The 26,127-nt window shown below is 50.6% G+C and overlaps 1 protein-coding gene across 1 annotated transcript in view; it reads left to right on the forward strand.

The window, feature by feature from the left end:
• IGSF21 (immunoglobin superfamily member 21) overlaps nucleotides 1-26,127 on the forward strand; it is a 39,789-nt gene that overhangs the window by 1,551 nt on the left and 12,111 nt on the right. The window contains exon 2 of the mRNA XM_069782360.1: nucleotides 20,212-20,324. Within this exon, the coding sequence (XP_069638461.1) occupies nucleotides 20,212-20,324 (113 nt within the window). The remainder of the gene's footprint in view (nucleotides 1-20,211; nucleotides 20,325-26,127) is intronic.

Here is a 26,127-nt window from a genome sequence, read left to right on the forward strand (position 1 = left end):
TGATGGGTTTTATGTGCTGCCGGGCTGCGGCTGCTGCTCTTTTACCCCTTCCCTGGTTTGCTCCGAGCATCCCAAGCATCCCACTGGCATCATGCTGCCAAACACGCGGTCGATAATAAAACCTACGTGGCTCAGGGTGGGGGAAACTTGTACCAAATCCAGTTCTGCCTTCCACCTGGATCTCCTCTCCACCTCCGCCACGGTTTTAAGGTCGCGGGGAGATAATTTTCAAGGAACAACGCGTCCCCCCGGCTTTTCCCCAGCGGCAAGCTGTCCGTCACTGGCGCGTGGATCATTTTTCTTCCCTTTCTCCTATTTTTTATCGCTGCAAATTGGGCGATTTGGCTTCTGTGGCTGATTTGTGAGAGCGGGCGAGTGGGTATGGATAAATCTTTGTTTGAAATGTGTATTTGGGGCGGGGGGGGAGAGGTCAAAGTTGTTTTGCAGTGGGTCGAGAGGAAGGTGGTGGCCCCGGGGAGGGTTTGTGGGTTATAAAGCGATGTGGGAGGAAGATCCCGGCGTTCGTTAGGGTCTGGTGGGCAGGTTTGGTGGGCAGGTTTGATGGGCAGCACTTGGGTTTAGACATCCATGAGCTGGGTTTTGGCTCTTAAAACCACGCTGGGACATTGCTGCTTTCCCATATCCTGAGGATCAGCTGCTTTAAGTATCTCCTAGCCCTCAGCAGAGAAATACTGTCCCAAAAAAGCCAGTTTATGCTCTGCTTTTTCAGCAAACAGCTAAAAATCATTGCAAAAAGCCTGTTTTTGAAGTGGGTGCGCCTGCCCTGATGCCTCCCTTTGCTCTGGGCAGCATGAGGCTGCGGAGGCCGAGCACTGCTCCCGAAATTTGGTGGGCAGATGGCTTTTCCGTGGCTGACGGCATCCTTGGCTGGAGCTGCCAGCGTTGTGGCGGCAAGGGAGGACATGCCCGCAGAGGTCCGTCCCCTTCCCATCCTGGCGCTTCTCGAGCAGGATCCGGCCACGTCGCCTGGGAAGATGCAGGGGGGCACGTGCCCAACATGCAAACTCCCACTGCTCTTCCCTACAAGTGCGTTCACCTTTGGCGTCTGGCCATATGTCTCCAAAGCCATTTGGGGGGGAATCTCGCCTATTTTTATTGTCACCTTATATATCGCACGGTGCCGGCTCGGCGGGCAGCTGCCCCCCATCACTGCCGCATCCAGGAGGAGCAGCAAGGTCCTGCTGCTGGCACGGAGAAGAACACAGGGAATCCATCAGAAGCGCTTCTCATCCTGCAAAACATCTGTGCCTTCGTGGGAGCATTTTGGGGTTTTCCATCCATCACCTCGTAATGAAAAGCCCTTTTATTTACCCGAACGAAACCGCTTACTTCCTCACTGCGCGGTGGGTCGGCTGGATCTTTCCCGATGTGTTATACATCCCTCTGGGAAGCATCACCCCTTTAATACAGCTTTTTTCCTTATAAAGAGCTCAATCTCTTACCTTGGCCAGAAAAAGCAGCCTAGGGCAGGGCTAAGTGGGTTAAGGAGCCGTCAAGATGAAAAAATGAGGGCATGCGGAGGAGGCAAGCGGCTGGACCACGGATAATGATGGAGCTGTAGCCCCAGGGCCCCCCCCCAGGTTTTGGAAAGCCGGAAAGCCCCATCTGCAAGCAGGGTGATGGCTTTTTGGCATTGCCAAAATCAGGGCTGGCTCATTAGCCAGCGCTCAGCTTGTCGCCTGAAATATGTTCCCATAAAATGTTCATCGGGGTTTGTTTTACAGCCGTGTAAAATCAGAGCTGTGTTTTGCAAACATGAAAGGGAGGGCTAAATATGTCGAGTTTTGATCTCGGCGAGATATTTCTATGGTCCTTATCTGAGCGGTTTGCTTTAGCTTCTGTATTCCCTCCCCAGCACCTCCTCCGATGGGAAAAAAGGGGGAAAATTCAAGTGTAGCTCCTTATTTGAAGCTGCTTATGGGTTTTCTGGGCTTTGCCCCCAAAGGGCAGGTTTGCTGGGACTGGGCTTTGCAGGGACCTGCCCTTAGGGATATCCCTATGTCACTTCTCGAAGCCAAAAAACAGCTTGGAAAAATCCCTTTACAGTTATCATTTTTATCAGCAAGCTGAATTTCTCCCCCCTCTCCATTCCCAGGGAGCCCCCAAGGCTTTTCCTCACAGGGATTTTCCCAGCTTGCCGGCAACCCCCAGGGCAGCTCCTCTTTGCAAGCCTGGAAAAGCTCCTTTTTCTCCTTTCCGTAGGAAAATAACAACATACGGCTTTTTGCCGGGGTGATGGGAGCCACCTGCTCGCATCTCTGCTGAGCTCATTTAAGGAAAAGAGGGGTTTGGTGGGAGTTTGCATGCTGGGGGTAGGGGACGAGGGGAAAGGAGGAGCATCCTCTGCGCCACGTGGGAGCAAAACCTGCTCTAATTCACCTGTGAATGCACGGCACTGACCTGGAAAGCCATCCCGCGCTCCCTCCATCCTTTTCTACTCATGCTTTTCCCTTGCAAATCTTGTATTCAGCGTAGGGTTACCTCTTTTTTTTAATCCTTTCCTACTATTTCCATGAATTCTGCATTTCCGTGAAGCCCCTGCTTTGCTCTCTGGGTAAATCCAGGCCATGCAGGCGGCTGAAGCCCCTTCTGAAAATCCTCCTAACCGTGCTAATTGCCCTTCCCCAATTAGCCCAATTTTTCTCTTCCCACCAGCTGTGTTTTGTAGCAGTTTAGAGCTGCCAGTTTGAATCCAGAGCTCTTTAAAAAAAGCTTTAACACAGACAAGGATCTTCCCCTCGCCTTGTACCTTTCCAAGCTAATAAGCATCTTCGGGGTGCAGATTCCAGGCTTCATTTCTCCACAGAAACCCTCATGCATTAAATCATGGCTGGTCCCTGGCTGTCCCCGAGCATTTCCGAAGCTCCCCCATATGTCAGAGCTCAGTTTGGGGGTATTTACCCCCCAAATTCCCTTACTGCAACAAGTAATCCCTTGTTATTATTAGCACGCCCCCAAAAAAGCTTAGGGATGCTGTAGGGTTCCGGCTGGGGATGTCGCTCCCCTCTTCTGAAATGAGGACTTGTGTTACAGGTCCTGGATTTGCTTCTAAGAGCCTTGAGCTAAGCAGCCCCCGCTATATGCAGTGTGCTACATGCTGTATGCAATGTGCTAAATGCAAGGTGCTACAGGCTAAATGCAAGGTGCTATCTACTATATGCTAAATACATCACAGCCCTTGTATATGCCCTGTGGCCTCTCTGATACCTCCAAGCACTTCCAGGCAAGGTCTACCCTGGCGTTACATCCAGGCTTGAGCGACAGGGAAATGCAGCTCGGCTCCTGCATCGATGGGTTTTTATGGAGCATCCAGACGTGACGTTAACCACGTTCTCACAAGCCTCCCCTTCCTGTGGAGACATTGCAGGGCTTCACCTGCCCCACTTGCCTTTTTTTTCCTGGTTGGCCTTGCAGAAATGGTCTTTTTTGTCAGAAAATCCTTGACTGGGAACGCTTGTGGCTCTCACCTTGCTCCTTTTGCCAAGTGCTTTAAGATCTGCTGACGAAAAGCTCTCTGTGGTTTTGGGATAAGAGCAGGTTTTATTCAATCCAGATGTGCTAATGACTTGGGAATGAGGCTGAGACAGGGGCCAGGATCATGCTAAGGCTCCTGCAGCACTTGCTGAGGGAAAAGCCTTCCAGGGAGGTAGGGATGGAGCCGAAACCTCACCCCGGCAAGGTTGGAGATGCCAGGACCTACCTGGGACTGTGTACAGGGAGGACAAACCGTCACCCTGCTTGGGACCCGCCAGTGATGGGATTTCCTCAGTGCTTTGGGTTTTTTTCCCCTATTTTCAAAGAGAAAACCTTGATTTCGGTGACACCAAGTCAGGCTCTTTGCTCAGATGTTGGCAAAGAGGAAAAGCAAGGGAAGGAGACCCCAACCCCCTATTTTTTGAAGGCAGGAGGTGCAGCGCTCGTCTCGCAAACTTCCCGGCTCGTAAATCCCGCTGCGAAGAGCCGAGCGGGGAGGATGCAGCTGATGTGGCTGGTTTTGTTCCCTTGCCAAGCTGCTCTCTTTGCCCTTTTGTTTGCTTTCTGCCGAGGCACTTGGAGTACTGATGGGCTTGTTTTTAACTAATGACTGGCGCTCACATTATCTCTCCCCAGCATTATCTCTTCCCCACTTTTCCCCTCTCCTTCCTAAAATAAACTGTCAATCACAGGCTTGTTTTCAGCGCTTTTGGGACTGGATTCACCGTGAGTGCCAAGGGCAGGCGGGCTCATAGCAAAGTGCAGGGACAACAACCCACCGCTGTAGTTCCCTCTATGGAGTTACTATATAAAAGTAGGTTTTTAGGGTCTGCAAAGCCATTTGGAGCAGAGAAGGTGCGTGCCCTGCTTGTTTCCACTCTCAGCTGGCTGAGAAATGGGGGTCATACCCCTAAACACTGTGTCAGAGCCCTCCCTGATATCCTTGTCTAGTGGGGTGAGCTCAAGCCCTTTTGGGGTGACCCTCCTTGCTGCATCCCTGCGATCTTGCAGGGTTTGATAACCTGAGGTACACGTGTGTTTGCAGCAGAAGCCAGTGCTGGAGCCGATACTTTGAAATGCAATTAGTGCTTGTATTAGCTAGAAGCAAAACTATCATTAATAAATAGGGTCCTGACAGCCCCAGCGAGGGAGGTTTGAAGCAGGGAAGGAGTTTTTTTCCAGCGCTGGACCAAATCCACAGCAAAGCCCTGCCTTCTGGAGACCACCTCAGGGGGATTTTGGCTGCTAGCTTTGCAGGGGTTTAGTCCTCAACTCCAAGGAGGTTTGGGGAACATCAGGAAAAACCACATTTCCCAGCGGAGGGATGTTACAACCCAATGGAAAGGGGCTGTGGAGGTGGAAATATGGCATCGCCGAGTCCTTCCCAGCCTCCAGACCACACATTTTGTTTCTTCTGGTGCTGGGAGCACATCTCTGTGTGCGAAATCCTTCTTGGCTGGAAGACTGGGTGTCTCGGAGGCATTGCAAAACAGAGCAGGAGAGGCAGGGATTTAGTTCGTCTCCTGCCCAAACCTCTCTATAATTTCCCATTTATATAATGCCTTCAACAATATACTTCAGAGGGGAGGGCAAAGGGGATTAGCAGCGGTTATTCCAGCCCTGCTCCGCCTCCCTGTGCTTGTAGATAAATCCTGATGCTGCATCCTATCTGGCCAGGACAAGGAAAACAGGAGCTGGAGAACCTCCGTTGGGATGCACCTTCTTTGCACATGTGTTTATACCTATTTGTTTCTTTGCAAAGGGAGCTGCAGCAACGGGGATGGGCTGGAGTGACGCAGAGATGCTCCGTGATGCGGGGTTGGTTCTCCCCAAGGGAGCAAAGTGATGGGTGGGATGCAGGGGGGACATGGTGAGTGGCACTTGGGTTTGCTCCTAGGTGGACTGCCATCTGTGGAAATGCTCTTTTTGGGGATAGGTTTCATGGATAACCCTGGATTTGCTGGTAGCAACGTTGCTTTCGATGGTGCTTGTGCTGGGGAGGACGCCCGGCTGGTCCCCAAGGTGTGTTTTGCCCTTGGTGCTGATAATGCTTGAAAAGAAGAAGATGATGAAAGGGGCGATTTCGGCTGGCAGTTGTCATCGTCACGGGCACCAAGAGATGGCTTTGGGAGCTGCTGGCTCCTCACAGCGGGGCTGAAATGGGCCGTAACAGCAGCAGGAGGAGAAAAAGGCTCCAGCTCAGCAGGTATCACCAAAAGCACCAGAGTCACCCCAATTTTGAGGTGGCGGGAATGTGGGCGAGCCAAGCTCCCTGTACCCCAGCAAGCCTTCTCATATGGATGAGCACCTTCTTCATGACAAGTTGGCTGTTGGCTGCATCTTTCCTTCTGCAAAAAAAAAATTCCTTGGTTTGGTTGGAAATGGTCTGGGAGGGGATTTTGATGACCAAGTGATTTAGGTTTCCATCCCAGCTTTGCACCTCCAGAGAGCAGGGTTCAAAGCTTGGCTCTAAGTTGTGCTTAGGAAGATTTCCAGCCTGAATTCAGGCAGTCCCTTGATGTACCATGAACTGAGATACGTTTTCTGCTCCATCAAGCATCTTTCTTGTATTTTTAAGCCCAGAGAAACCCCGTTCCCTGCAGATTTAGCTTCTGCATAAGCTATTAGAAGAGGGGGCACCACATGCCCAGGCTTTGCCATCCCACCCCCATGCCCCACTTGCAGCACTGAGAACATCCCACGAGCTGGTGGTTGAATTTGGCTGATTTTCTTTCTTCTCTCCTAAAGATATACCTGCCAAATTGTATTGCAGAAGGACATGGTGACTCAGAGCAGGGTGGGAGGGTTTGGGCAACTTCGCCTTGCCCAGCACCCCAAAATATATACAGCAGGCTGCTGGGGAGTGCATTTTTTTCCATGTAAGATGAATAACAGACTAGATCTGCTGATGGAGAAGCACCATGTAATGGGTAGATTTTGCTCCAGAAAGGCTGCAAAAGATGTATCACCAGCAGGAATAAGGCTGGGTGATAATGCCGCTGGTTTGGCTTCCAGTCAGACCATCATTCATGGAGAAGAACCTCCAGCACTTCGTCTTCGCTTGGACTATCTACCCCTTACAACTTGATAATGAGATATTTTCCATAAGTGCTGGCTGAGGTGGCTCTTTTTAAGCTATATTTGTGTCTTGTTGCGTTATTACGGCTTTTTTTTTTTCTTTTTTGCTTCTCTAAGGAAGTTCTTTGCAGGCAGTTGATGTATGCAAACTGGCTGGAGATAGTTGGGTTTCCTCCTGACGGAGAGTGAATTTACGCTGCTGTAATTATAGTAGCGGCGTGGGAGCAGAGTGATGCTCGAGGAAGCAGAGGCAAGCCCGGTTTCCAAATTAAACCCTTCTGCTCCTAGAAATGTGTCTTTAATTTATTTTTTTTTTGGAGTGGGAAAACACATCTGGGCAACTTCATGGTGGGAAATGATTTGGAGGGGGCAGGATTGGGGCATGTGGATGTTAGGGATGCTCGTGCCTCTTTGTGTGTTTGCATGGACCACCCTCCTCCACCTCCTGAGCTGCTAAAAGCTCCCCGCCGTGAGAAAACAACTCGACTTTTTAAAATTGAAAGGGCTTATTTAAACAATGTTATCTCTCTGGTGAAGGGAGAGAGCATATTGAATGGTTATATTTAGTGCCGGGTGTAGGACAAAGCAGATGCAGAGAGATTTTTAACGTGGGAATGTTAATCACTTGTGCCACACCGCCTTGGAGATGTACGTGTGTATATATATATATATTTTTATATATACGCAACATGCATGTGCTCAGACACCCGTGTGCTCACTGAGGATGATGATGGGAGTTGAACATCCCTCCTTGATTTGCTTTTTGACCTTTTTCCACCCTGGAAAACCCGTCCCAGTGGGGTGAAGTCTTGCGGCTCTGCGGGCTGGGGACCCCCCATAACGTGCAGCAGGAGGGATGTGCTTTGGCTCTATGGCGGTGTGCACAGCCCCCCCTCTTTCTGCCCCCCAAAATGGGATGGGGGCAGGAAGGACAGCACTTACAGGCTTGCAAAGGGACTGTTTAACAACCCCAGCAGTGCTCTCCCCCCCCCCCCAGCAAGCTGTGAGGAAAGCCTACCGCATTACCCAGCCTCTATTACCCACCCTCGCGGGAGCACTGAATTAAAGGAAATATTTTATGATCCTACGCTTCGTTATGTTTTATTAAAAGCAGAGCATCGGCCTCCCCTGCCACATTCATCAGATCAGAGGCTCTGCTGTTTTGTTTTTTTTTTCCCTCCTTCCCAAGCTCTTGCTGCCATCACTGTTGTTCCCAAAACATCTGACTGCTTGGGTTGGCTATAGGGCCGGTCCAGGGTCTCCTGACAGAGGAGGAGAATATGCAACAGGGTAAAAAATATGACTGTTTGGTTTATCTAAGGATGCTCCATATCCAGATGGGTTTGGGGATGTGGAGTCATGCTGCAGAAATAGCTGATGGGTGCAGGAATAGGGATGAATGCGGGAAAGTGGAGTCATGGGGAGATGTCACCCCATGGAAGGATTTGATTGAGTCATGGATGGAGATGAGCACATCCCTGTGAAAAGATGCTCAGAAAAGCCTCCCCCCATCTTTCTGCTTTGCTCCAGGTCAGGGCGATCAAGCCCGGGGTGGGAGGACCTCCGGGATGTCACCATTCTGGGGGGAAAGACCCCCAAAAATGCCAACATCCCCTCTGCCGAGGTAAAGTAGCGGGCAGGGCTAGGAGGTTGCTGTATCAGCCTTCGAGATCAGCGGCAAAAAGCCAGACAAATATTGATAGCCGGGCATATCTGGAAGCAGTTGGGAGACAGAAAGGTATTCATTAGCAGTTATTTCTCAACGGTGCAGAGATGGATAGGGATTAAGGTAACAGCCGTGTGCATCCTCTCCGTGAGAGTGGCGAAGTAATGGTAAATCAGCGTTATGAATCGGTGCTGTAAGAGGGAGATATTTTTTAATCTTATTAGTGGCGCGGCATTACTGGGAGAGCAAAGGGATTATTAATCACGGAGCGTAAATCGGGGAGAAGAGGGTAGCTTCAAATTAGCAATCCTGCTTTGTAACGGCAAGAGGGGCAGTGGAGATGGAGGAGAAAAGGCGGTGGAGGGAGGCTGAGTCAGGGGGGAAGTACTAAGGGAAAGGACAAAAAGCCCGTGCCAAGAGATGACGGTGAGGTTGGGATGCAGCCGCCCCTCGCCTCGGCCAAATTGGTGCCTGGGAGAGGTGTCTCTGACCAGTGCCAAAGCCCAGAGCTGGAAGCCCCTGTAGGTTGTGTCAGATGTCGTGTAAGGTATGTGGGTATCTGTTCTATCAACTCAGCTGTCAGTCTGTCTGTCCCTCCATCCCACCCTTCATTCCTCCCTCCTTCCCTCCACCCATACCTCTGTTGCTCCCTACATCCCTCCCTCTATTCCACCATCCCTCTCTCTCTCCGTCTATCCCTCCCTTCATCCCTCCATCCCTCCATCTATTCTTCCATCCCTCCCTTTCTTCAGTCCTCCATCCCTCCTTCTGTCACTCCTTCCATCCCACCATCCATCCCTCTCTCCCTCCCCTACCCCCATATACAACCAGGAGAAGACACCAGCTGCCTCCAGAGTGCATCCCATGGGGGCACAGAGGGTTTTGCAGCAGCAGAGGAAAGGAGCAGGGGGGCTTTGGCTGCTTTTTAGCACCCAACTTGACTAATGACGGTGCCGATCTGGCTGCCCCAGGCTCCCCTGAGGTCATTTTTGGGGTAAAAAGCTGTGCATCACTCCCTAAATTGCAAAAAAAAAAAGTGGATTTTGTAGCACTTGGCACCTCTGCCCGAGGTTGTGTCTTTGAAGAAGTTGTTCAGAAGGAAAAAGGGGAAAAAAAAAAAAGTAATAATAATAATAATCCCTTTCCCGTTACATGGTGCAGGAATCGATGGTGCGGGCAGAGATTGCTCACAGCAGACACCTGGGGAGGGAGGGGGAGAATCGATGGCTACCTCGTTTGTCACCAATCAAAAATATGGGATAATTGGATTTCCTGCAAATAGAGAACTAAAAAAGCAAATTCGTCATCTGGGTCATGGTCGCCTACTTCTTCTGGGCCACCTTGGCCACCTCGGCACAGCAAAACCCCGCCAACACCTCACTGGAACTCTTAACCTGGTGGGAAACCCAACAGCAGCATCTAAACCTAAATCCTCATCCTCATTTTTCAGTGAAATTAATTATTTTTCCCCCTTCTGCCCACCCCAAACCTACGTATTTCCCGCTAAATCTGGAAGAAGAGAAGGTTTAGGGAGAATTGTGGGGTTTCAGATGGGAAAATTCAAAACCATGCTTATTTTTCAGAGAAGTAGCATTACTCTGGGATGGGATTTTTGCTGGATCTCAGATGGGTTTGTAAAGGGTCTTGCTTTCTCCCTTGCAAGTGGGGAAACTGAGGCACAGAGTGGGATTCATTCCAAAAGACCTCCTTCGAGCAGCTCCCCGCTGCTTTCAGCTCCGCTAATTAGCCCTGGCTGGGATTATGTTCCAGCCTAGATTAACACCACAAGATGTGGTTTCAAATACTTAGCTGCCGATGGCGTAATCCTCACCCCGACGGAGGGCGAAGCAGCGGCAAAGCCGTCGGCTGCTGCCAGCAGATCCCTCCCGAGTTCACCCAAGAAGCGGATAGGGCTCTGCCAGGGGCTCAGCATCTTTCTTCCCAAGTTTCAACATCTGTATCTAATCCATCAACTTGGGTTTGGGGCTCTAACAAACCAGACTGGGTATAAAAAATTTGCTTTTTTACTCCTGAATTGCATCTCTGGGATGTTTTTTTTTGCTGGGCGGTACTTTCGGCGCTGAGTGGAGATGAGATCCTTGATCCCAGGTAAGGTTTTCTGTAATCCCCCTTGCTTGGGGCCAGCATCCAGATGTTGTATCTTCCTGATGCCAGCATGGGGAGAGATGCCAGAAGGGATCTGGCTGATGAGGAATCTCTTCTGTGTTGAGACAGAAAGATGAGCCTGCTCCTTGAAAAGGGGGTCTGGATATTTGCTGGGGAGGGGAGGGGGGTTGGAAAATAACATTTCCAGTCGTTTGCAATGCAGGATTATGATACGGTATCTCCTTCTCCTGCCACGCTTAATTCCGGATTAAACTCCGCATCTGCTTGGGGAGGGTTTTGCTGTGCAGCAAGTGGAGATTAGCAGATCCCACCACCCTTGTCGTGATGCTGCTTGATTAAAAATAATGAAAAAGCAGAGGGGGTGTGAATTTTTTGCATGCGCAAGCCCAGGGAGGCTGCTAAGTTTGCAGGCTACCTGGGCATCCTGGCCCTGAGCATTAACCCACATCAGGCCCAGGTGTTGAGGAGGCACCATGCTCCGTTGCAAGGTTTTTGGGAGGGATGCTGCACCATCCTGGAGGCATTGCATTGAATTCGGTGGCCGGTCATCGCTCCTCCTCTGCAAAAGTGGGATTGTAGGAAAATTCGTCCTCTGGTGAGCTCAGGATTTGCTGGGGAGAGACAAGACCCCGCTGCAAGTCTCTGTGGAAATACATGCAATTACTGCGCTTGGAGGAGTGGTCCATAGTGCAGCATGGGGGAGAGCTGGTAAAGCGATAATGGGGTAAAATAAGAAAGAATAGGGTTTTTTTAGCAGGTCTTGAGGTTAATTAGGATCCGCACTGAGGCACTGCTAGAAAAAGGGAAAAGCAAATCTCTCCTGGGAGTTATTGGCAGAAGTGGCATGCAGGAGGGAATTATTACTCTGCAGTTGAGGCTGGGGGGTGGCAGCAGTTTTGGGTGGAAAGCTTTATGGAAAACCCAACTGCCGTGGAGGAAACCTGCAGGAGAGTGAGAAATCCTGCAGGAAATGGGTTTGCTTAATTGGAGAAAGGAAAATTTGGGGCAACAGGGGAGGGATGAGTGCTTAGAGCCAGTGCAATACAGCATGTATGGGGATGGGTGACATCTCCCACCTGTTGTACCTTGTTTTGCCGAAATCTGTTGGCTTTAGCTCATGGGATGGGAATAAAATTGGGGTGCAATTGGTTTAGAGGACTCTGCCTTAAATAGCTGGTACGGGGTTTTTCAAACAGCGCAAATGGCAGGCTGCGCTGCAGGCAATCAGACCCTATTTGCATATATGCATACATGCAAATGAAGAGCATGATCTCCATTTTAAAAATGGGGCATCTGAGGCCCTGGTTGACCCAGGGGTGTTTTGGGCTTCATTTTGGCATCGGCTGCTGCTTGCACGGCTGGGGAGAGGCCAAGAGGTGCTTGCAAAGCCATTACTCCAACTCAGCGATGCCACTGGGTTTTGGGGGGAATTTGGCTCTGCCAGACTCGGTTTCCCTCCTCTCCTGGGACAAGACATCATTTAGGACTCTGAAAACCCCCAAAAGCATGCTGGATGGCCAAATCCTTAAATAACCTGTAAATGGGGATAAAGGAACAAGACCGATGAGCAACGTAATGATGACAAACATCCTCCCCTTCCAAAAACCAAAACCCAACGACCCATCACAGGTCACGGCCACCAATTTTAGCAGCTATAAACCGCAGCCGGGTGCTTCAGCGCTGCGCTAAAGCATTATATTTTAATGGCAATATCAGTAGTGTGAAGATGCGGTAGTAAAATATACTCCTTCCCCCCCCCCCCAGCATCGTTAGGAGTTGGAGGTGTGCATCATAAGCTGTTGGCTTTATGGCAATGAGCTGAGCATGCTGGCAGTGTGGGGGGGAGAAATTATAAATAAAACTTTACTACACTAGAGTAAATGCTGCTAAACATACTTCACGTCTGTGCGGCGGCGGGAGATAAATATTCAGTCTATAATTTATGTACATGGCTTTGCAGCCTGTGCAGGGTGGGTCTGGTAGCAGCTAATAAAATACAGTATATCAAGAAGGCTTATCAATGCAGCAAGCACAACCCTGCTGATAATCTGCGTGGGGTGGGGAGACCCATCTTCTTTATGTTGACTACTCTTTTGGGGGGTTGATTTATGGGGTTTTAGGGCTGGCTGGGTGTTTCCCAAGTGGCTGTTGGTTTTGGTTGGGTCTCTGGTCTTTCTCCATGTATGTACATGTAGAGAAATGCCCATCTAGGGGTAGCGTCAGTCTTTAGCCTTGGGGGTGTTGAAATATTACCCAAATGAAGGATCTTTCTCATTCATCCCAGTAAGGTACCCCCCAAATCCTAGTGCTCCCAGTTGTCCAGTGCCTGTTGCTTCCCTCCAAACCTCCTTTTTCTTGCATTCACCCCCAAACCGGCACTTCTCCACCATCTCCTGTTTTGTAGTTGGTGGGTTTGGCTTCGTGGTGGCTCACATTTCTTGGAGTAGGCAGAATGCGTCCCTTGGCTTCGTGACTTCAGGATTTACGCCACCAGCGTTGCATCTCTGAGCTTCTCTCTGGGAAATAGCCTGATTTTTAGGTTGAGTGATTCACTGAGCATCCAAATGATGCATCCAAGGTCATCCCAGGTGTTTGTAGCAGGGCACAGGCTTGTGCTGGCCGTTTTGCCTCAAAAGTTCCATCTTTTTGCTGGAACAACTGATTTCCCGAGGATTTCGGGCAAACGCCTTGAAGGAGATGTAGTACAAGCGCTAACTTGGCACCGCAAGTAAAAGAAGCTGAGCTAGAAACAGGCTTTCTCATCTCGTGCTCCGGTGAGCTGGAACAGCCTTGCCGATGAGCCTTCGCTTAGAAAAGGCACGATGAAGACGTTAAAGTGGGTTTTGTTTCAGTCCGTGCCCAAGCCGCATAGCTGATATGGATGGCTCTATCTGCCGTGGATTTGTTTGTCAGGAGACATGCACCAAAGGTGGTGATGAGCTTGTAAAAACCTGGTGTTTACATCTATTTTATTAGCTGGTACTTGGTGATGGCTAAAGCTGGTACTTGAGCAGTGATAGAAGGAAATGGGAGAGGGAAGGGTGGAAATGCTGGAAGGAGATGGGGAAGAGGCAGGAGATGGGCATTGGAGAGGGAGAAGGAGACACCGCATCATCCCAAGGCTCCCACGACCCAAATTGCCCATTGCATTTGCACACCCAAAGTGGCCTAAACTCTCCCTTCCTTTGTCCGAGGTCATTTACAGTGCTGAGGTTGCACTGATGTGCATGAAAACCCCACCGAGCCAAAGCATTTTTAACATGTTTGTAGCCCAGCATGATCCTTTTTGAGCCTTGCTCTTTGTTTCTCTGCAGCCTACGGTATTGCTGCACCATACCAGGGCTTAGCTATAGGTGCTGGTACATAAGAGCCAATCTCTGCCCTTAAGAACATAAAAATGACTGTAGTGTTCATAATGAGGACAAAACTGGTCTAAAAATTGATTTTTCTTAAGATATATCGACATAACTCTTTCGGAAACCCTTACGTGATTGCGCGGTGTTGAAGATGCTCTCCGTGATGCTAAGAAGGCTGCATGCAACTGATGTTGGGTACTATGGCATGACACAAAATCAGGCGTTATTTCTTTTTCTTTTTGGCTAGGATATTTTTTCCAGGAGAAATCCAGGATTTAAGGAAAAAAGAAAAGCTGTGGACAGTGTTCAAAAGTCCCGCCTCAACTGGATTTTGGCACCAGCATTGAAATTGTTGAGAGTTGGGTTTGGTTTTTGCATTATACATGTGCCTTATAAAAAACTTTGGATTAGGACATGGTGATGAAATTTGACCAGTAAACCTTCATCATTTTGTAGTTTTGACACATTTTGATCATGAAATCCTAATTGAAGCAGATCCCTTAGGGTCTGTCTGTCCCCAGCAGCCCCAATGAAGTGGTTTTCTCAGTTAATCTTGATTTAAAAGGGGTTGAAAGGCCAAATCGGCCACGCTCAATCAATGTATTGATTAAAATTATTGATTTACATTACAAAGAGCTAACAAGACACATCCATAGGGTCTGTCAGGTTCAATGCGACTATTGCATCCTATTTAGTTAGAGAAAAATGGACCAAAGCATGTTCTATACATTCTCCCTATATATTCTATACGTCTTCTCTGTGTCTGTGCAATACCTAAGGATTTAGGGGCTGGTTTGGTCCAGCAACCCCCATAAAGAATAATTAGAGGTACAGCTGTGAAGTGCTTCCTCCCACTTATGCAAATGGGTGAGGTAAGAGGCATCTAATTAAATGTTTGTACTTTAATACGCCGCGGTGTGAAGGAAGATGAATTTTAATTACCGGCTCTTAATTGTTTGGTCTGTCTGTTAATATCCTATTTACACAGTATTAATACAATTTGCTTTCTGCCAGCAGGGCTCTTGCTCGTGGTGGGTGATGCTGAGTTTCATGGTTTTATTTCATGAAACAGCCCTGTTTGGCAAAAGCCAGCACAATTTTTAGGTGGGAAGCAGTGGGTTTGGGGATGCTCAGCCCTGCTGGCACTCAGCTTTTGGTTTTCTTGAAGGAAAAGCTGAAAATTCAAGCAAAACTCAAGCAGTTCATGCCTTTAGAAACACAAACGGGCTCCCCCCCAAACCATTTTTTCCTTTGCAAAAGGACCATCTCCTTTGGAAGCGCGATGCTGAGTCCAGCTGTCACATCCCATTCCACTCTCTGTTGTTAAACCTGTGTTAAAACACTTATTCCTCCATTTAAAAAAAAAAGAAAAAATTCAGTGCAGCAGCTTTCCAGGAGGAAAAGCTCAAGATTCAGCAAAATTTGGCCACTCTGGATTGGGACAGATGCGAATCCTTTGCCGGTTCTTGCCCCTTGCAGCCCTCCCGGGTTAGCAAGGAGAGGCAGCAATACATTATAATTGTAAATTGTCCTGGAATATCATAAATAAGGCATCGCCGGAGCTGAGAAGGGAGGGAGAAGGTATTTGCTGTGCTCACAGGAACGGGAGCAACTGCTGGTGTTTAATCTTTAATGAACAAGATGTTGCAAAGTGCTGCAAGTCAAAGCGCGTTTGCTTAATGCTCCTCAGCCCCGGCATGTGGCAGGTGACATCCCTGTCCCCGGGGCTTCACGCACGGCCATGAACCCTTGCACTTCCCCTCGTGCCAGCCATCATCTTCCTTGCATTGAGAATGGGGAGCAGGATCGCTCCCTGCTTTTTTGGGGGGTGATGTGCAATCCTTTAGCATCCCAGCCAGCTCCCCTGTGGGGGGCAAAGTGCCTCCTCAAGCAGCAAATGCCTTAAATCCTAGAAAAATGGTGAAAATCAGCCCCACGCTGATTAGGGGGTCCTGGTTCCTTTTCCCCCCTCCCTCCTTGTATTTGCACCCCAAAATACCATCCTCACCCGGCTTGGAAAAGTGAGTGCCGGAAAGCGGTGGAGGAATTGGTGTGAATTATGTATGAGCCCTGCTAATCACAGCCTGATGAAAATGATGATGTGTTAATATTATCTCTCCCTTCGCCTCCGCCGACGGGGCCGTGTCAGCACCTGAAGGATGAGGGGGACACGGCGGGGGCAGATGGGGCAGCTGCATCCCCACGTGTCCTCTCCTCCAGCTCCATCCCACGGCATCGCTCTGCTCCGATCCCTGGAAACCCTATTGCTGCTCCAAATGACCATCTCTAAATGCAAGGATGGGAACAAGTTGAACCCTGGGGACATGTCCCGAAGGGGTAAAGTCCATCATTGGTTTGAGGTTAGTTTTTTGGGAAGCTCAGGGAGGTGAGAAATCAGGGAAGGGGAGTGCCTGTCGATATTAATAAATTAATATTTAATTTAGATGTAGGTTAAAAAATATCAGGCACGTGGGGAAGAGGCGGAGGGGTTGCTTTGCAATGCTGGGACACGCCGAAAAGCTCCATTGCCCCGAGGTTTTCAAGGGTGCTGTGGTGGGTTGCCCTTGGGTGGCTGCCAGCTGCCCACCCAGCCGCTCGCTCCCTCCCCGTCCTCAACAGGACAGGGGAGAACTCAGCCTATTTTGGGGGATTCAGCCACATGTGCTGCATCCCGAGAGATTTCCATGAGGTGACTGGCTGCTCTCGCATGCAAAACTCCCCGATGGGATGCTCGAACGGGGCAGACATGGGGCTTTCTGCCAGCGTCTCGGTGGAAGCATCCGGCTGCATCCTCCGCTTGCATGGCCAGGGTGAAACCTGCCTCCTCCCTCGCAGCTATTTTGTAATTGAAAGCGCTGAACATGTTACAATGTGCTCCTTTTATTAATGTGTCACTCCTGATTTAAAAGGACATTTCATTTATCTCTCCCTTCCCCCTCCCTTTGTTTTTTTTTCCCCTTAATCTGGATGTCACAAGAATTCCCACCGCTCGCTAGCAAAAATACTCATTTCTCCCCAGGGATGCGATCTAATCAGAAGGCTGAATTTCCATAGGTGAGAATCTAATCAGAGGGTGGCCCGGTACAGCTTTTGCTATGAAATATGTCTTATTTAAAAAGAGCAAAGGGGAAGGAGAGGAGCCTTGGGGTTCAGAGCTGCCTTTGGGATGCTGATAATGCAGAGGATGATGGAGATGTTAGGTTGGGCTCAGCTCCTCCTTTGGAGGTGCAAATCTGATGCTCAGCCCTGTTTTAATAGTCCTTAAAATTCAGTAATACCTGTCACCGCTGGTTTCTTCTCCCCAGTAAATCAAAAAATGGGACCAAACCAGGGATTTTGAGGACCGGTGACACTTTGCCATCCTCCGCTGTCGGAAAGCAAAGGGAAGGGAGGGACGAGGGATGAGACGCGCACGTCAGCCACAGCAAAACAGTGGGTTTTGGACGGCTCCATCTGGATTCCTGCTTTATTTTTCAGTGCCTGGCTTTATTTTCCCTGCTTTTCCCCCTCCCCTACACACATCCTTAGCATTTTGGGGGCTGGCTCCTCTGGGGACCATGCATCTGTTTCTCTCCGCTCTCGCTCATGCTCTTTCCCTCCTTCTTTTCCCCATCTTCTGGGGTGATTTTGCTCTGAATTCAGGCAGCTGATGCTCTTCCAGCAGGTGGGTTTTTGCCTTCCCTCCCCTTCCAGGCATTGCTGGGGCTCCAGCATCAGGTCTCTGTGTGGTCCCTGTCCCACCCCCTTGCACCGGTGCAATAAATCACGGAGCTCCAAAGCTTCAGGTTTGCCATGCAGGATCTGCTTAGGAGAAGTGCAGGAGCATCCTGTGGTTACACTCCAGTATTTTTAAGGAGCAGCTGTTCTCCCACACAGCCGAGCTTGAATTATTGGGTGTAGAGGTGGGAGCTGGTGGGCTGCAGCCCCATTGCCATCTCCAAGTGGTTTTGCAGCATGTAAAGGGAGCAGAGGAAAAAAAAAAGGCCCATTTTGGCTTTTTTTGAGCCATCTAGAAGATGCAGGTTGGGGATGTGTTTGCAGGGGGTTTGCTCGGGGAAATGCTTGGGCCAATGCATTTACTGCACATGAACGGAGGTGGGTGGCTGGGCCCACCCCAAGCTTGGCCATTTTTGATTTAAAAAGCCACCAACCACCACCAGATGGTCTAAGCACCACCAAAACACCTGGCTGGACTGGGATGGGGATGCTCCAGCTTCCCATTGCCATGCACAGGGTCTGAAAGGCAATGCCATGGCAAGAGGGATGGAAAACCATCTGGAGATGCTGCAGTTACGAGCCAGGAACCCCTGTATCTCAATAATTCATGGGCATGAGGGAAAATGCAATCTTAACTCTGTCTTTGTCACCCATCCGTTCTGCCGCCGGCTTTATTTAATCACCCCGTTGATCTGCGCCGGGGGCAGGAGGGGGATGTAATCTCACCCAGAGGCTCCCAAAGCTGGTTGATGAAGAGGCAGAGCTTTTCCGCTCGTGTGGAGCCTCCGTTCCCAGCGCGAATCCGTCCCTGATTTCCTTTGGGCAGATGCCACCGTGCTGCAAAACATTTGCTCATCCCCCTCCCTTTGCTTTTGTGCCTGTTGCTCATCTTGCTTTTGGAAATGTCAAAAGCAAAGCGGGGGGAATTGGGGCACCGGCTGTGAGACCTCGCCTGACCTTCCTCGCATCCCTCCTCCTCCTCCTCCTCCTCCTCCCTCTCCCATTGCCACCTCTCTACATCAGCAAAGCCCCAAATTTGAGGGGACCGCGTGCTGCGTTGGCAGCCGCAAGGAATTAATCCCCGCTTTAGCGTGCTAAAATAAACCCTGTCCAGGCGAGGAGAGAGGCTGGAAAGAAGCCGGCCCCAAACAAGCACGGCTGCTGGTGAGGATTTGGGTCGCCATCAGCAAGGAGAGAAGCATTAGGCTGGGGTTGCAAAGATGCAATATTAAAACCCATTTTGCCCTGCACCATTTCAGGGCTGAAAACAGCCCTTAACTGAGCCCCCATCCCTGCTCGGTGCTGCTGTCTCCCAGGCACCTGCTGCGCAATGCTGCAAAGCACTCTCCAGTACTCACCCCCATCCCCAAAAAATCCACTTTTTTCCAAATTTCCTTGCATCCAGCTGATTGCAGCAGCAAATCTGCTTTTGCAGCCCCCCCAAAAAGCAGCGCAAAGAGGGTTTCTTGAATTTTAGAGCCCCGTGCTCAATATGCCGGGCCATGCTGCCTTGCTGTTGCAGCAGGCACGTGTGCGTGCAGCGTGCTCTCCCACAGGTCGTGGTTGAGATTTATTGCAAAAACACTGGTAACTTGTTTTACAAGTGATGCGAGCCTCGAATCGCTGGCTGTGGGACATATAAAATCACCTTCAGCTCTTTGGGGGGATCTTCTGCAAAGGACTCTCAGTTTCTGCAGCCCCATTTCCAAACCTGCTCCTGTTTCCCAGGCGCTCTGGAGTTTTTCAGCATTGCTTTTCCACCTGATGCAAACGGTAATTAAAAAAAAAAAAAGACTTTTGCAGTGAGTTAAGGGCTGTTTTGGGATGCCCTGGTTGGAAACGGTGTCAAACGGGTGCGGTCAGGGCAAGGATGCTAAAGAAAGGCTCGGATCTAGCAGGCTGTCAATCTGACATCTTCCAGCAGCCAGAGGAAATAGAGGAAAATAAAATAGAAATGCAATTGCCTGCCCTTCTGACCCTGGCTGCTCCGTGCTCCTGCAATAGTTTTGCAGCAAATCGAGGGGAAATGGGGAGAAAACAGCCAGACGGAACCGCCCATGCTCTGATTTTCCCTCTGCTACAAGACAAATCCTGCATCCAGCTATGGGGGAGATGGGGAAGAAGCAGGCTGTTGGCCAAGGCTGGGCTGTAAAACCACAGGTTGGGCTTTGCACATCCTCTGATTAATCTGTTGGACCCGTTCCCATAAGAAATGAGCAATTTAGAGGGCTTTAAAGCAAGCGTGGGGCAGAGAAACTTGGTCTGCAGTGGGGAGAGAACCAATGTGGGTTATAGACAAAGTCAAAACCAATATTTTCGCAGGAAGGATGGGGTTGAGTTTGCAGGTAGGAAAGGTGGCCAGTGGGATCAAGGCTTTTTGCGTGGACCAAGGTGAGCCTTAAAATCTGAGTGCCCAGGGTTTATTTGGGCATATGTGGGCAGTTTTGCAAAGCTGGGGAGAAGAGCAGTGAAATGGTCGGTCCTTGCATTTTGGTGCCATAAGCTGGTAACTAAGGTCAGGAAGGATTTTCCCCCGTTTTTCCTTTTTTGGTGCATTGGGAGCAGCCAAAATTCATCGCTGCAAGGGGGCAAGATGCCACACTGATGGGCTTGCCCATGCATTATCCCTATGTGGGATGCAGCCAGCAGCATTTGCTCCCCACGGCAGAGCTATTAATACCACAAAACCATCTGAGAACAGTACTTTAACTCCCTGCCCCATCCTTCCCTGGCAGCTCACATCTCTTCTTCTCCTTTTTTTAACTTTTCCAGCCTACCTGACAGTCAGCATTGAGCCGCTGCCACCCGTGGTGGTGGGAGATGCCGTCACCCTGAAATGCAACTTCAAGACAGATGGGAAGATGCGGGAGATCGTCTGGTACCGGGTAAGTGGCACTGGTGCCTCTTCCCTGTCCTTGGGGATGGGGACATGAAGCCACCTGGCTGGTTTGCTCCTGTACAACAGAAGGTCAAAGCTGGATGGCGGAGAGAAAGGCAGACGGTGCTCTCGCTGATGGGCATATAGATTCGGTGAAGCAGGCAGGCAGGCTAGCCTTTGAAAACTGGGGTGGGGGAAGAGATGTAAAATGGCTTTGCAATCATCCTGAGGGCTCCGTGAGGCTTTCTCCAGGTGTTTTGTTATGTTTTCCAGCTGGATTTGGGGTTGGCAGGCTCGGTTTGGTGCTGGGGGCTTTGCACGAGGGTTCGGGAGCTGGGGGCTCAGGTCAGCACTGCTGTGCAAAGAGGATTTGCCTGCTAGGTGTGAAATGATGCAAAAAAGAGGGTGGTTTTCATGCTACATGGGAAATTATGCAAAAATGAGGGTGTTCAGGGCTTGGGGAGCAGTGCTGGGCTCTTCACATTGGGCTCTTCAAGCCTCTGCCCAAAATCTTTCCCCTTCCCGTTCCCATCCCCAAAATACTCATGGATGTGGGATGCTGATCTGGAGCAAAGCAAGACTTACAGCATCTAGTTTTATTTGGGGAGGGGGGATTTGGAGCCTGTAGCTTCCCCCCCTACCAACATCACTCCCATCTGCACTGAGCCTGGATCCAGCCTCAGATATAACGGTCCAGAGCGGTATTTCTGGCTTTCTCTGAGGAATTTCAGGATAAGCTGCCAAACACAAATAAAACCCCCATGGTGGTTTGAGCAGAGAAACTTAGAAGTTTTCCAGGATGGGGAAAAAACTCAGCTCTTTGCTTGCACGTTTGCTCGCGGAAGAGGCAAAGAAAGAGGTAATTGGGCCGGTGGCCTCAGATGAAGTGGCTGCCCTTTGCTGTAAGATATTTTTTCTTGGCTTTACTGTCCTGTTTCTGCTCCCTGAACAAGGAGCACCTCTGCCTTAAAGCTCTTCTTTGCATCCAGGCAGATTTATAAATAGGAAAAGGTGCTCTCTGGCCTGATATATATTCAGTTGCTGGAGTGTGGTGCATGCGCAGGAGTATTTCCATTGAGTCCTGGCTGTTGTTTGCTATAAATATGTGTATTTAGGTGTGTAGGGGATGCAAGCAGAGAAATATCAAAGTATAAACCAAAAACTGTCCCGAACCTGAATTGTAGCTTGCAATTGGCTTCGTCTCCCCCTTATTTTGGGGAGGAGGCTTTTTGCACAGCCGTCCTTCCGCCGGCGCTGCCACCTCCACCAGGTTTTTCCCTCCCTTTTCCACTCGGTAATATTGGATTAACCCACTTTCTCGCGAGCTGGGGCTGGATTTGCATAATCCCCCCTGCGCGGAGGGATGCTGGAACCCTCGGCGAGAGGGTGATGCGCCAGGGTGGCTGAGCAAATTACGCTCCAAGAAACCACGGAGACAGTGGGAGGGGAAAAAATAACCCAGCTTTAATATTTATCACAGGGAATATCCCTTTAGTCTGGGTTTTTTACCCCCCCTTCCCTTTTTCACTTTTCCCAGGAAGCTTCCCACAATCGGAAAGTTGGGTTTTTCATAGAACATCTCAGGATTTCCCAAATCCCTTCTGTTTTTAGGGGGTTTTCCCCATTTTCCCCTCCATCTTGTCTCACTCACGGACTTTTGCAGCTGCCCCAATCCCCAGTCACAGGTCGCCCTTGCAGGAGGTGACGGATGGTCTCAGGCAAGCAGGGGTGGAGATGCTGGGGCTGCGGAGTTAATACCATTTGTAAATCATCCTAACAGCATCTTTGTGCATGGCACCGGAGCAGCAGAGCGGGGTGGTGTGGGGACTCCCGTTTCCCTTGCTTTATTTTACAGGGAGCAGAGCAAGCTCGTTGAGTTTAAGGATGCAGATCTGCTCCAGGGGCACACATTGGGTTGTGGGGTGGGGGAGGTGGGGGCAGAATGCAAAAGAGAGGGTGTGCGGCAGCAAACTCAATAGCAGCAGTTTGGTGTAGAGCATAGGGTGGGTGCATAACCCGTGGAGTGGGTGCATAACCCATGGGGCACATGCATGACTCATTGGGAGCGTGCATAACCCATCAGGGTGCAGGGTGGGCGCATAACCCATGGAGTGTGTGTGTGTAACTCATCGGGAGCGTGCATAACCCATCAAGGTGTGTGCACAACCTGTCAGGAGCGTGCATAACCTATCGGGGTATGGGATGCGTGTGTAACCTATTGGTGTGCATGCATAACTTGTTGAAAGCATGTATAACCCATCAGAGTGGCGTGCATACCTAACCTGTCAGGAGCGTGCAAAACCATGGAGTAGGTGCTTAACCCACTGGGGAGCATGCATAACCCATGGGCTGCCTACATAACCTGTCAGGATGTCTGCACAACCCATCAGGAGTGTGCATAACCCATCAGGAGTGTGCAGAACCCGTGGGGTGGGTGCATAACTCATCAGGAGCATGCATAACCCGTCAGGAGCACGCATAACCCATGGAGGGTGTGCATAACCCATTGAGGTGCATGCATAACTTGTCAGGAGTGTGCGTGACTCATCAGGAGCGTGCATAACCCATCAGGGTGCATGCATAACCCATCGAAGTATGTGCATAACCTGTCAGGAGCATACATAACCTGTCAGGAGCGTGCATAACCCATCAGGGTGCATGCATAACCCATGGGATGCATGCATAACTCATCAGGAGTGTACATAACCCATCAGGGTGCGTGCATAACTCATCAGGAGTGTACATAACGCATCAGGGTGCGTGCATAACCCATGGGATGCATGCATAACTCATCGGGAGTGCGCATAACCCATCAGGGCGCATGCATAACTTGTCGGGTGCGTGCATAACCCATCAGGGTGTGGGATGCATGTGTAACCTATTGGTGTGCATGCATAACTTGTTGAAAGCACGTATAACCCATCAGAGTGGGTGCATAACCTGTCGGGGTGTGCACACACCGAGGCTGAAGGCTGTGAGGCGTAAAGGGGCTTCTTACCATGAGTAAGGTGGGTAAAACCCCACCAAGAAGCACCGTGCTGCAAGCTGGCACCCCCCCCCCGACCGTCTCTCCAGCAATTCCTGTGGGACCCCCATGGCCAAGGGACGGTGAGCAGGGGTGGCAGCAAGGGACAATGTTTTCTCGGGTCAGGAAACCTCTCGGCATGAGCCACCACTCCAGGTCACTTCAAATGCAGAAGACTCGAGGAGACCTGGGATGAACAAAGGGGCTTTTTCAGCACGTAAACAGGAACATGCACCATCTGCAGAGGTGTTAATTAATATCCGACCGCCCCCCTCCACGGTAAATTCATCTCCAGAAGGTGTGATTTGCCTGAGAACATGTGCAAACATGGGCCCAAACCCCTTGTACATTAGGCAAGTGCCCAAAAATCCTTGCAGGAGATGAGGGTGGTGGCATCCTTGCAAACGAGCTTGTAATGAGTCCGGGAAGACACGGAGCTGTCAAGCTGTTAGCTGGCTCCCATCGCAGGCGTCTCGGGGGTCGTGCTCGAGACCTGATTAGTATGGTCACTGCCACGCTGCAGCAAGGGCTGGGGAGGAAGAAAATTACTTTTTGCAGCAGTGCAGAGCTCTAAAAAAAAATAATACAGAAGCGGGAGAGGGAGGGAAAATCCTCTGAGTCTCTGTTCTGGCTCTGTACAGACATCTGGCAGCGGCGGGGGACGCAGGCAGCCGGCAGCAGCCAGCCTGTACACACAGCCGGGGGCTCGGATGAGATGATGGTAATTGCAAAAAAGTGTTTTGCAGATTTTTGGTGGCAGGCGAGGGCCAGGCATGATTCCCCGGCGGAGAGCAGCGCTCCCACGCTTGCCGTCCCTCCGCCTGGCAGAGACCAGGGGCTCGGCCTGGGGATGTACGGCAGTGAGAGCTAGGGATGGAGGGGAGCCCTCGGGTCCAGGGGGGAGTGGCTCTGCCTCGATTAATTAGAGTTTGGCACTCAGTCTAATTAGCAAGAAGGAGAATAACTCAGAGCCCGGGCTGGCATTGCTGTCTACAGCGCCCTTGCACGGGCATTGCTGTCCATAGCACCCATGGTGCAGAGGCATTGCTCTCCGTAGCACCCATGATACGCAGGCACTGCTCTCCATAGCTCCCATGGCGCATGGGTATTGCTTTCATTGTAGCACCCATCATACACGGGCATTTCTCTCCATAGCACCCATGGTGCACAGGCATTGCTCTCCATAGCACCCATGGTGCATGGGCATTTCTCTCTGTAGCACCCATGGTGCACAGGCATTGCTTATTGTAGCACCCACGCTGCACGGGCATTGCTCTCCGTAGCACCCATGCATGACCACTTCTCTCCATAGCACCCATTAACGTGGCCTTTGCAGGCAAGGGGATGTACACCATGACCCCGCAGACCCCCTCATCCCATTTGCAAGCCGTTCTCCCCATCCTTCGCGCAACAACTCTTGTTTCTAACATCCCCAGCTCGGTGCATGGGGATTGCAAAGCATTTTGCTCCATCGAGGGGCTCATCAGGCCGGTCCCTGCCCAGCAAAGACCCCGGGGCTCCAAAACCTGTGGCCATGTCAAGTAGGGACCGATGCATTACAGATGTTGGCGCCGCTCGGAGCTGCCTGATCGATGGTGACAAAGCACAGTCCCCGTGGGGGCTTCCTCTGCCACTGCCCATTAGGAGAAATGAGACGTTACAGCTCCGGCCGGCGTCTCCCGTGGTGGCTCCAAGCGGGAAATGTTGCTGGTGACAGTGATAAAGTCATTGCTCGCAGCAGCATCGGCTCCAGGGGAGGGGGGAAGACGGGCTGGAGGAGCCAAGCGAAGGGCACTCGATGTGCTGAGGCTGTTGCGAGCCCTTCTTACACCGTATGATGCTGCTGGGAAAGCCCAGAGCCTTGGCAAATTTGGGGATGCTGGTTTGGGGATGCTCGGGAGGAGCAGGGCTGGAGGCACTGGGATGCTACTTTTTACCTCTCGCTCGTGGAAAGCGTCTCCCAGAAATTTGCAGCCCCCTCCAAATTTTCAAGCCAACTCAATTCACAGCAGGTTGTGCCTCTGATTTATAAACCTGCTCCCCTTTAGGGAAAAAATCTTGAGGTTTACAGCTGCAGAGAAATTCTCTAAAATCTGAGCAAAGCCGCTGATGGAGAGATCTTGGGCCAGTAACTGCGAGAGGTCTGACTCGTGCCATTCATCTACACGCTGGCTGGGTTGTCTCGGCACTTCAGAGATGATAATTTAAATGTCAGTATAAGGAACTCTTTTAATTCCTCATGCTCAGGCGGGGAGAGAAGGTCACAAGGATCAGTACAGTTTATTGAACTCTCTATTACTGCTGGGCAAGGGCATCGCTCCGGCTCCGGGGAGGCAGCGGGGAGCCCGGGCTGTGCCTCCCAAAATTGTGTGACCCTTTTGTGATATCGATTTGATTGTGCATGTGGTTTAGTAATGCTGGAGAGGGGAGTACCGGCATGGGTGCTGCCGTTTAAGGGGATGGAGATGGATCATGGTGCTCATTCTGGGATCAAACCATCCAAGTTTGGACAAATAAATCAACTACTCTGTATTTTGGGAAGCCAGATTTGCTGGTGGTGATGTTCTGGGTGGCTCTGAGCAAGGCAGGACTGAGCAGTCCAGCAAGCTCAGGTGGGAGGAGGGATTTCAGCCAGCTGAGCTAAATGCAGATACTCAAGCGAGCTGGGGAGAGACGCAGAAAAAAAGTTTAAAAAGGGGGTTTCCAACATGATGCCTTTCTCCCGGCGGCTGCAACATAGCCTTGGACACAGCCTGGAGATGCTGCAAACTCCAGTGCTACCCCG

The sequence above is a fragment of the Haliaeetus albicilla genome, chromosome 4, assembly GCF_947461875.1.
Source record: "Haliaeetus albicilla chromosome 4, bHalAlb1.1, whole genome shotgun sequence".
Taxonomy (NCBI): domain Eukaryota; kingdom Metazoa; phylum Chordata; class Aves; order Accipitriformes; family Accipitridae; genus Haliaeetus; species Haliaeetus albicilla.